Raw genomic sequence first — 12,583 nt, 5'->3', positions numbered from 1 at the left:
TTCAGTTATGGCTTGTATATATCAATGTGTATATCATTTTAAGGCTACTCCTTTCTTCAAAATAGTCAGGTTATTCTCATATGTCCTTGCAGCACACACATACTTAAAGGACATAAAGCTAATGTAAATAATTTTTCTAATTTAGCTTCCATTTATTGAACACCTGGTAAATGTCAGGAACTACACTGAATTTCTTATACATTATTTCTAATTCTCACAATAATACTTTAGAAATGAGTAGTATTATCTACCTACTATAGATAGGAAAGCTGAAGGTCAAAGAAATTAAATAATTTTTCTGAGTAGAACTAACATTTGAACACAATTCAGACTAACTCCAAAACTTATTCTTTACATTATTTGATTTCAATTTTCAAGTTATGTTAAGAGGCATTATGACAACATAAAAAGAATACAGATAATGTGGTTTCTGAAACAAAGTAGTCAATTCAAATGTGAGTATTTTTTCCAACTACCCATACCCACAGTATATTAGGAAGTTAATAAAAGTATATGTAAATATACTTTGTAGGTTATAAAATTACATACTAACAAATAGTATGTGAATATTAGTATGATGAATAAAGATAATTTTTTTAAAAATCAGTAACACTTTAAAATCTAGAAATTGGATGATAAACTTTTCAAGTTCTTCCTGATTTGACTAATTAGCTATCAAAATATTTCAATATTTAAATTCTCTCAAAATATTTTAACATAATATCACAAATATTTATAAAGCAATACCCAAACTTCATGTTATTTTTGTTTTATATTGGTAGTCCATGAACAAATCTTTATAAGTTGAGTATCCCTTATCTACAATGCTTGAGATCAGAAGTACTTTAGGGTTTTTTGTTTGTTTGGAATATTTGCTTATACATAATGAGACATCTTGCAATGGGACTCAAATCTAAAGACAAAATCACATGTTTCATACATACCTTCTATACATAACTAGAAGAAAATTTTACATAATATTTTTAGTGTACCTGCATTTTTACTGTGACCTATTACATGACATCAGGTGTGAAAATTTTTCTACTTATGGTGTCATGTTGGCACTCAAAAAAGTTTTAGATTTTAAAGAAATTGGATTTCCGATTTTTGGATTAGGGATGTTCAACCTGTACTATAAAATCAGACTCTCTAGCCATTAGCAACCAACTACAAGCAGACCAGAAAAATAAGGATATTTTTAGAAAGGAAACCTAAGTATAAAATATGCAGACACATTTTTTAAAAATAGCAAACATAACCTAATGTCCTAAATCAGTCATGTTAGATATATAATTTAACACTTCACTTACTTGAAGATGACTAGCAATTAGTGTCCAATCATCTGTTCCATGTTGTTCCACCAATTTCTTCAACTTATCATCCTATTAAAACAGATTAAAAAATTAGAAAGCTTCCCCCATCCTTTTCCTAAACCTTTGAACACAGGCAACTCTCCATTCTGTCAAGTCATAGCTGGTGACCATTTGTAGGACTAAAGCCACTATCATAAAAGTTCCTCCATACTATTTCTGTCAGCCCCAATATCAGTAATACTGTTATTCATGTCTCTGACAGAAGAAAAAGAATGTGCAAGTTATGGACAACTTTTCCATTTGTTTTTAAATATCTTCCATAACTACAATAGTATTAATTTATTATACATATAAGTACAAAATTAAGAAATCTTGCCAGATAACTACCTCATCTCTCGTCCATTTTACTCTGTTCCAGAGTTTTTTCAATCCTTTTTGTTGTGGTACTTCATAATCATGATCAGCATACTGAAGGTCATCATCCTCATCCTCACTATTAAAAAAAACCACACAATTTTTAAAATAAGGAATTTTATTTAAATTAGTGAATTCAATCATTGAACCTGTATATGAAGGTATGAATGAAGAAGCCACTCAGACTAAATAATATACACCCAATTAGATTATTTAAAGTATAAAAAGTTAAGTCATAAAATGGGGAAGAGCTACAATTCTTACTGACACCAAATAGATAAGGCTGTATATATCACCAAGAGCCAAATCATAACTTTATATGTCATTCTAAGAAAATGGCCTTTATTCTTTATTTGATCTTTATTCTCTAAATGGCTTTAATGGGGAAGAAAAAACAAATATCTTGTGTTTTAGAAAAAAATTAATGACACAACTGTGGTGAAATGAAAGGAACACCAATTAGTAATATTCATAATAACCCAAGCAAGAAATTATTACATCTGACAAATGGGAATGGTAAAATACAAACCAAAGCCAGTTCAAAGACACAATGGAAGAAGTGATCCATTACTAATATCAATGACAAAAGCACTAAACATCTAGAAATAATCTTAATGTATAAAATCAATGTATGATAAAGGGTAAGCACTCTTATGAAACAGAAAATGGAACAAATGAAAAATATCTAGACCACGTACTTGGATAACAGAATTATAGAGATTGTCCATTCTCCCTGAATTAATTTATAAATTTAAAATAAATGAAAATACCAGTAGACTTTGGTGAGGCATTAAACAAACTAATTCTATTATTATTTTTAATATATATATATATATTAGTTGTCAATGGGCCTTTATTTTATTTATTTATGTGTCATGCTGAGGATCAAATCCAATGCCTCACACATGCTAGGCAAGTGTTCTACTGCCAAGCTACAACCCCAGCCCCTGATTCTATTATACAGAAAGGAAAGGTCTAAAAATTAATAGTAAGAGAATTAGCATTACCTAATATGTAAAAATATACTGTAGAGAAACAATAAGTATAAAAAAATGGTACTGGCACATGAATAGAGATACACATAAATGTAACAGAGGAGAACATTCAAAAAAGAAAATCCATATAAAATTCAGTAAGCTATAACAGCAACATTTCAAATCAATGTGATAAAGACAGACTTTTCAATAAATGGTATCAAAATACTGGGCAGTCATTTTTAAAAACTAGAGTCCTATTTTACAATAAAATTAACTTAGATTAAACAAATATTTACATTTTTAAAATGAAAATCATAAAAGTACTATTAAAAAGTAGAGAAGAATTCTACTTTATGTTCTTGAGCAAAAGAGAGGTAAATGTGTCAAAAATTCAGAATCCACAAAAGTGACCAATCCAGATACCATAGTAAATGGAAAGAAGTACATGAAACTGACAAATATTTAAAATGTAGAAATAAAAGACTTTTGAAACTTAGGGCTATAAGGGACATGAAAGGAGGAGGAATCAAATATAACAAAATTTCTCACTTTGAGAATATAACTAGAGCTATTTTCTAAGGAAGGGAACAGAGGTAGGAGAAATACGACTTTGGGAGGAGAGAGAGAAAGTAACTACAGTTTAGATTAGGTGTTTTCAAGGTACTTGAGAAATACACAGGGGGATACGTCTAGAAAATAACTACCCAAAAGAAATATAACGCAAGCCACATATGTAATATTCTAGTACCCATATTTTTTTAAAAGAGAAATGGTTGCAATTAATTTTAATAAATATTATCTATCCCAGTATATCAAAAGCATAATCATTTCAACACATAATCAAAATAGAAATTATAAATGAAATATTACATTCTTTTCGCTAACTGAAGTCTTCAAAATCTGGTATTTTGTAGTTATAGTACACTGCAATTCAGTTACAATTGCTCAACAGCCACATGTTGCCAGTACCTATCCTATTGGGTCAAGCAATATTCTGGTGTCTCTTCAGATCATGTAAATTTTTTCATCTTTTACTATTGGGTAAAGCAGATCTAAAAGGCAATGAGCACATGGATCTTCTGTTCAGATACAAGATCTAGAGTAGAGACACAGATTGGCAATTGGCAAGATACAAAGAACAGTTGAGGCCATGAGATGTCCCACGGAAAATTAACATAGTGAAGAAGAGTCCGAAGTCAGAATCTGAGTTTTTATGAAGTGGGGAAAAAAAGGAATTTTAAGGAATAAAGCCAAAAAAGAGAGGGCAAGCTTCTATAATAAACTAAGTTAAAGGAGTATCCAGAGGACTGAATAAAGCTAAGGTTTATTTAAAATTTTAAATACCAGACATTGTGGTAGCCCATGAGACTCTCTTAAAACTACAACAACCAGAAAAAGGAAATATTATTATCATTGACATTTCACAGAACATAAAATTTTGAGTTAGAAAAGTTAACTTATTAACAACTGTCCACTGAATATGGTATGGCTGATCTCTAAGTCCATTACATAACCATTTTTCTATAACAAACTGGAAACACAGGAAAGAGTACTAGGCAGCTGGAAGATACTAAAGACAAACCTCAAGTGCATTTTGAAATCAGAACAAGGCTTTAGTTCTAAGTTTTCTGTAACCCAGACCATACTAACCTCTCAAGAATTTAGTAAACTTATTTGCAAAATGCATATAAATCCAGTGTTGCTTTAGGGATAAAATTAAATGAGAAAATATATTGAACACCTCATTCAACACTTGACACAGAAAAGTGGCCCTATATTATGCTCATAATCTGATTACCTAACAGAATTCAAAATTATTTTTGCTTTACTAGATTTAACTCTTTTCCAAAAATTCATTCTTATTTCAAACAACAAAAGTTTAAAGATTTGTCTAACCTTACTGTAATATAGTTAAGAACATGTGAGTGCCTAGTATCTAAATATATTACATTCAGTCTTACAAAATTGAAATATAAAGCCCTAGATTTAATGTAAATTGTTTACAGATCTTTGCAGGAACTTTTAATTTCCTCTGACTTTTCAAATTCCATAGGAACAAAATTTTTTGTTGTTGGTTGTGCATATTAATAATATAGAATGGTGGGAGTTTCATTGTGGTGCATTGGTACAGGCATGTAACATTATTTGGCCAATTTTACTCTCCAGTAACTTTCCATAGCCTCCCCCTTCTCCCTGATTCCTTTTCTTTAACATGATAAGGATCAAAATTATTCACATCTGAACAGGGGAAACATTAAGATCCCCTATTTTCTTATTTATGATTTTTTTAATATATTTCTGTATCTCAAAGCACTTTAATTTTCCAGTGCTCTTCCCTGAAGCCAATCTTTCTTTTAACAATAATCTGCCAGTCCTTCTTCCATGTTTGTTTGTTTAACTATGCACAAAACAAAAACACACGGTTAATTAAAGGAAATACCTGCTACTGGCAGCCATCTTCAACTGTCAGAAATGTCACCTCATTACCCAAGAGCAAACTGCTAATTTGGATGTGCTTCAGGGTCCAATGACTTCATAAATTTCTAAGCTACTAAATCAGATAAAGCTCCATACTATAGTTTACTCAGAGCATCTACTCTTTCTTCTATTAATGTTTCTCACAACCTCCTCAACCAAACATTAAACTCAAGAGTACAGAGGCCATGTTCATCATGCTCACCTCTGACCACCAAGCTCAGTACCTGCCATTCAAATATTTGTAAGATTAATGAGCAATCCTTCCTATCCTTCCACCTTCCTCAAATGCTATATCATATTCCAAAATTATCTCATTCCCTTCAAACCCAACCAAAACTTCCATCTTTCTCAATACAGGTGTGATTTCAAAGGGGATATGAGAAAGAAAAATTTTAAAAAAAAATTAAAATACCTCTAGGAGGAGGTGGAAGGCATTCCCATTTGTTAAAATGGACTTTCAGAATCCAAATTCACCTCCAAGTGGTAGAATTTTAAGAAGCAGAACCTGCTGAAACAAACATTTTTAAAAATTCAGTACAGAAGGAGTTCTTTGAGGGTGTCTCCTATGCTGCCTAATCTTCCCTAGAAATGCCAATAATATTACCACTTTCTTACACCCCAAACAACCCTCAGGCATGCTAGTCACAGGTTCTCCTGTCCCTCCCTCCCCTCACATCCAAATAGCTTCCATAACAGAATACTTGAGTGTTTTTTTTTTAAATAGGTTATTTCTAAGTCAAAATAATTTTTAATTTGGGAATTTGCCCACATAGTCTTGAATATTCACAAAAGCATCTATATCACATCTAATCTGTACAAAATCCACCTTAAAGTTCTTATCAAAATGTTATAAGGCTATGTGTTCAAAAATGTTACTTTGATCAAAAAGACCAGTGATCAAGGAGTAATATTCCTAAAAACTTGTTCATTTTAACTTTAAAATTCAGCCCCATATTTTTTAACCACATACTTTGTGAGAAATTTTTACATTTACATAAGGTTTCATTTATACATTTTACATTCAACATGGTCAAAAGTTTCAGACAATGAGCTATATAGCCCATTCAGTGTCAGGAAGCTGGGTTTTTTGAGTTGGTGACTGTGAGGGAACATTAAATTAGAATTCTTAGAATCACCTCTCTACCACTGGGACTTTCCTAGAGTCTAATTGACCTACTTCTTAGTTTTGGCATCAAGTTATTATTGTGCATGTGTGTAGGGGGCGGTGAAGCTGGGATTGAACTCAGGGCCTTGTGCAAGGTAGGCAAGCACTCTACCATTGAACCATACCCATTTCTATACATATTAAATGATTATTGAAAAGAATATAACTTTCAAATAAGAGTGACAGAAGATCCCCAAAATGTGTCATCATTAACAACAATAGGAAGATGCCCAAGAAAGCCTATAATATACCAAGAAAAAAATGGAAATCTCTGCAAATAACCTCACCAACATTCATTTAAAAATGAAACAGTCTCATTGCTCAATAATAGTTAGAAATTATCACAACATATCTGCTCTATTTTTCTATTTGTTATGCCATCTTTTGGCATTTCTGTACTGTAGTAATAGGTTTTGGTAATATAATTCAATGAAATTGAGCTGCCTACTATGTAATTAAATAAATGAACCATTTCTAGGCTAATGGGATTAATCAAGATAGCAAAAGAAGGTAAATTATTTCTCTAGTCACAGAGCAAAATATTTCTCCAGTCTAAGACCTGGTTTCCTGAATTATTTTGCCAGTTTCCTTTTTTTAAGTTGAAGAAAATATTTATTCTATGAATGCCTAATATATAACCAACTACTATATTCATATGAAAATAGTTTTGTAAATTATGAATGAACAAAGTGATCAAGGTAATTATGAAACAACAAAAAGCAGCATTAAAAATTCTACAACAGGGCTGGGGATGTGGCTCAAGCGGTAGCGCGCTCGCCTCGCATGTGTGCGGCCCGGGTTCGATCCTCAGCACCACATACCAACAAAGATGTTGTGTCCGCCGAGAACTAAAAAATAAATATTAAAAAAAAAAAAAAATTCTACAACACATCAAGCCAGGAAAATGATTAAGCATAACTTTACATCTTAGAAGATGTAAACAAATAGGATGTGTAGTCATGTCTTTACCCATGAAATAATACACAAACTATCCTCAGTTGATGACATTAAGATAAAACATTTGGGAGAAGTTTGATTTTAAAGGACAACAATTATACCACATACATACACACACACAAATAAAAAAAAACAGTAAAATGAGGTAGCCAAAGGAAGAATTTGAAAATTTTTCAAAATTTATTTTTATTGAAAAAGTAACTAATGGTTTGAAAATAGAGAAATATCAGTAGTACAATAGAATCTGCTGTAGTAAATTTGCTTCAACTCGATCACATTTTTTAAAAAATTTTTTTGTAGTTGTAGATGGACAGAATGCCTTTATTTTGTTTATTTTTATGTAGTGCTAAGGATCAAACCCAATGCCTCATGCATGCTAGGCAAACACTTTACCACTGAGCTACAACCCAGCCCCTCAATCACATTTTTAATCACAAACTGCCTCAGGTCTGAAATATTTATCATAAGCAAAAAATATATCTTTATTATACTTTTTGGTGAAATGGTAACTGAGCATTTACTTTTAAGTCCACTGCATTCAAGGAATAAAATTTTACCAGGTTGATTTTAAAAGTGAAATTAGGCCACCCAGTGGTTAATGTGATGTACTGCATACATGAATATTTATTTCCAAATCTGGACTGTGCAAAGTAACATTATAGTAAGACAAATTTGACCCCACATAAATTTTGACAATTAACAATTAACTAACTAAAATGCTAAAGAATGTTCTGCCTAGCAATCCATAAACAAAAGAACATTTCTATTTGACTCTTTTAGAGTATGCACTTGCCTTAAATGAGAAAAAAATTATTACAAAAGACTGTCAAAATAGATTATACATTTAAGCAAGGGCCACCTTATAGACCATAAAATCCATATTCCCTATATTAAAAGATAAAAATGGAGGGCAAAGTTTATCTGTTTTCCTAAAGCAACATTTCCAGTTAATGCACACCTGATTAAAAAATCATTTCCCATATTTTGTTAAAATTTTACCCCCACATATTAGCTACAAATAACATAAAAAATTGCTATGCACAACCAATGAAAAATAAAATCTTGCAAAGTAAATGCTGGCTTTCACCTTTTCAGTTTAGTATACTCATTTATCATTTCAAGTATAAATACCATAATATGTTACTAGTGAATAGGCTTTGTAGGTTGGTGTGTTTTTAGACAGGTTCTCACTACATTACCCAAGCTGGCCTTGAAGTCACAATCCTTCTGCTTCAGCCTCCCAAGTAGTTGGGATTACAAAAATGATCTTTTAAATTTAGATACTTTTTATTGGTATATTATAATTATACATAATAGTGGGCTTTGTTATTATATATACATATGTTCATAACATGATTTGGTTAATTTCATTCCCCAGTAGCTCCCTTGCATAATTTTCTTAAAGTTTATTTTTAATGGTAGAACTAATTTTAAAAAACTAAAATTATTGCAGAAATATTCTTAAAAATTAAGTAAATAATAAATAAGTCAATAATAGATATACCAATTTTAGTGTTGCCTGTAAATTATGTCATTAAAACCCCCAGTGAGATCTAAAACTATTTTAAGTCTCAATACTATACAAGCATTTTCCTTTATGTAAATTTCAATAACAGATTCTACAGCTATTACAAAAGATCAAAAGAGCCAACATTCTTCAGCTGTTTCACACTTGAGGTACCATTTGGTTTTCTACTTTTAGGTGTTTTTTTTCAGATCACACAGAAAAAGTATATTATAGGATTTATGCCTATACTTATGCAAAAACTTTTACACAACAAAGTAGAGTTTTCATTCAAATTCTTAAATGGTTATATATTGGAGATCTGAAAGTACAACTTGAAATAACTGATTTCCTTTCTCTTTCTACTATACATTGAATTCATATATATTAAAAGATTCTTAGCCAAAAGAGTGGACTTTGATGAACAGATTATTTCTTCTTCAAAACATTTCACATTCCATTATCTTCTAAGACACAGAATCATATTACATATATAAGAAATATAGTTTAGAGCATGAAACTCACTCAACTATAAAGACCCAAGAAATGTACCATTCAGAGATGATAATTTCTCACTGCATCCTCTATCTGTATACTCCCCAGGGGGGTGTAGTTTCATTTCAGCATGCTTAATTATCCCAGACATATAACTATATAAATCATTCTATAATGTTTCAATTAAATTACACAGCTGAGAAGGAATAAAAGCCAACAATACAATCAATAATTAGATCTCAAGCTTACAGTACTATCAATAAAAGAAAATAATTTATACAGACAAGATATCATTAAATAATTTCTCCCTTCTGGTATACTATTATGGAGCATACACAACTATGAAATGAAGAAAAGACAGAAAACCAACTGGAAGGAGAGGGTTTTGATATTTAAACATGTCTATAACTTTAGCTAAATGCTGATAACATAATTAGATAAGAAACTGTTTCAAATAAGATTAATATCAATGTTAAGTAGATAATGATATACATCATCTACAAATAAATTTCTGTAATTGGCATGTTCACTTTCACTTTGCATAATAAAGTTATTTTTAAATATTTTTTAGATTCAAAAATTCAAAAGGCTTAAGCCGGTACTTCCACAAACATAATTATAGGAGCTGTCAATTTGTCTATCTCCTGAAGATGGAAAGCTTAATTGAGTTCTTGAATTTCTGGACTAGTAGTTCTAACCTAATGATTTTACCCTCTCCCACCATCAAAAAAAAAAAAAAAAAAGACATTTGGCAATGTCCAGAGGCACTTTTGATTGTCATGGCTGTGAGAAGTGGGGCATCTTGGGCTTCTATTGACCAGAGGACAAGGATGCTGCTGAACATCCCACTACAAAAAATCATTCGATCCAAAATGTCAATAGTGCCATGGTTGAGAAGCTCTTTATAAAGGGATTAGGGGTGTGTGTGTGTGTACACATTTGTTCCACCTCAAGGGTTTGTCTTATACTGCAGTATAAATAATAAGCTAATAATAACATATTTTGTGCTGATTTCTTTAGAACCATCTTACAGCAGATACTTAATATATTAATAAAACAAAGAATTTGTGTAGTTATTGCCAATTTTAACTCAAATCTTCTATAAATGATTCCTGGTACTAAATTTCAGGAAATACAACTCTAGATAAGACTGAGTCTCTGGATATAAATAAATAACAATATTTGGAAATTCTGCCAAACATTTTTTCAGGTTTATTTATAATACTGAAAAGGCACTTCAGATTTTTCTGATTTCAGGGATTACTCCAATTCAGGAGTAACTACTTCTTAGTATATAAATAAGACTTAAATGCATACATTCAGTCTAGCACATGTTTCAACCCCCCCCCCCAAAAAAAGATGTGCCCTACACCTCTGTGCAACACCTAGGTAAAGTAAGAATCAAACATGGACACTCAAAATATTAAGTGTATAAAACACATTGTTGTAAGACCAAGCTCCTGGTAGTAACAGTGTGACATCTCCCAGCAGACGATATTAAGAATATATACATAATGCTCAGAACATGAGAATGGTAATAACAGAAAAGATCAAAAAGACTCTTTCCTCAGCTATTCCTCAGAGGATTTTCCATAACCTTTCAAGGTAGCCAAGTTGGCAGAGGGATGCCCGCCCTGGTTTGTCACGGAATTCCTGTTTTAACTGGCACTGTAATTCAGAAAAGAGAACCCCTTTTTCAAGTCATCCAGGCAGGACACAACCACTTTTACCTGCGTAGAGTATTCCCCAAGAGTGCACAGACTTACCTGGGAAGAAACCTCCCTCCAAGAAGTGAATGTGAGAGATTAGGAATCTAGACGTGCGCTATGGGAACAATCAAGTCAAAGGAGCAACCTGGGTATTTGTTACTTTCTCTGCGTCTTAAACACACTAGTCCCCCACTCTCCACATGTCGCGGCTGCGCTTCAGCCAACGGGGATGAATACGCTGTATGGCAGCGAAAAGGAAAACCTCTGCTCCGACTGGGGAGGGTCTGGTGTGGGGACAACCAGAAAAGAAAGAGAATCGGAACCGAGACTGTGCCGATAGGCCTGGGCGAAAGGGATGTCACCCACCTGCGCGACCTCTTCGCCATCCTTCAAGTACCGCATAGGCGCGGGCTGGGCGGGGACGCAGGTCAGCCTCCTCCAGCCTCAGGCGAAAGCTCCTTCTCCCCGACCCTCCCGCCTCTTCCCTCGCTCTTTCCCCGAGGCGGCCGAGTGCGGAACGCAGGTCCTCGGCAGGACAGGACGGAGGGACAGAGGGGCGGACCGCGACCCGCCCCCGGCCCGGGCGCCGCTCCTAGCCCCGGCCCGGCCCGGTCAGGGATGCCCCCAACATGTCAGGAGGCGCGCTCCCGCCCTCCGCTGGCCCCTCCCGCCGCTTCTCAGCCTCCTCGCTGCGGTCCTGGCGCGGCTCCGCCGCGGGCGCCGACCCCCGCCCTCTCCCCGCAGTGAGCAGCTCTGCAGCGCTCGCAGCCTCCTGCAGGGTTTTGTCCGCACCGCCGAATCTCGCGCCCAGCCTCCCTCAAGAGCCGCCGTTTGAATCTGCGCACGCGGCCCTAAACCTCATTGGCTGTGACGGCTGCACGCGGGGGGGCGGGGGCGGGGCGGGGAGCGCGCGCGCGACTGAGGGCGGGGTTGGGGAGCTGGAAGCTGGGACTGGAACTCGCGGGAGTCGGGGAAGGAGCGTGGAGCCAGGGGGAAGGGCCGCAGGCGGGGCTCGCGGGCTGCGCTGTGACAGGACCCGGAACGCGCCGAGAGCCGCACCCTGAGGAGGCAGGTTGCCGGGCCCGCGCGGGGCCTGCTGGGAAAGCGAGTTCTTGCGCTCTCAGAGAAGCAGGTCCGGAAGCCGCAGCTGGACTGATCCCGCCGCCCCAAACTTCCCGGGGTGAGGGGGACCTTGCCCTTGGGGTTTGGGCGGACCCTGGGCCTGACAGGCGAACGTCTCTGCAGGCTTCTCTCCACCACAGTCCCTCACTCCTTGGGTATATCCCGCCTTACTAGTTAGGAGGCGCGGTCTTCGTGTTTGAAACAAATCTAACTATAAAATTTGCGCAGTCGTTATTATTTTTTTTTTATTTTTAAACTCCGTCTATTATTTTTGTTTATTTTTATGTGGTGCTGAGGATCGAACTTCTGCCTCATATGGCTAGGTGAGCACTCTACCACTGAGCCACAACCCCAGCCCCAGCCGTTATTTTTTAAGCAAAAAATGTGAGCTATTTTTACCCAGACATCATAACTATGAAACAGGGGAAGATTCTGTGGCAGGAAACAAA

At 35.1% G+C, this 12,583-nt stretch overlaps 1 protein-coding gene across 3 annotated transcripts in view; it reads right to left on the bottom strand.

Moving 5' to 3' along the window:
- Positions 1–11,810, bottom strand: part of MYBL1 (MYB proto-oncogene like 1) — a 38,126-nt gene extending 26,316 nt beyond the window's left edge. For all 3 annotated transcript variants that reach the window (XM_081266222.1, XM_081266223.1, XM_081266224.1), the window contains exons 1-3: positions 11,379–11,810; positions 1,701–1,806; positions 1,311–1,382 (exon numbers count right to left, since the gene is read on the bottom strand). In XM_081266222.1, the coding sequence (XP_081122348.1) occupies positions 1,311–1,382; positions 1,701–1,806; positions 11,379–11,398 (198 nt within the window). In that variant the 5' untranslated portion in view covers positions 11,399–11,810. The remainder of the gene's footprint in view (positions 1–1,310; positions 1,383–1,700; positions 1,807–11,378) is intronic.
- Positions 11,811–12,583: the final 773 nt, after the last annotated feature.

The sequence above is a fragment of the Spermophilus citellus genome (assembly GCF_964194105.1).
Source record: "Spermophilus citellus genome assembly, chromosome: 14".
Classification (NCBI taxonomy): Eukaryota; Metazoa; Chordata; class Mammalia; order Rodentia; family Sciuridae; genus Spermophilus; species Spermophilus citellus.
This window is presented reverse-complemented; position numbering and strand designations above follow the sequence as displayed.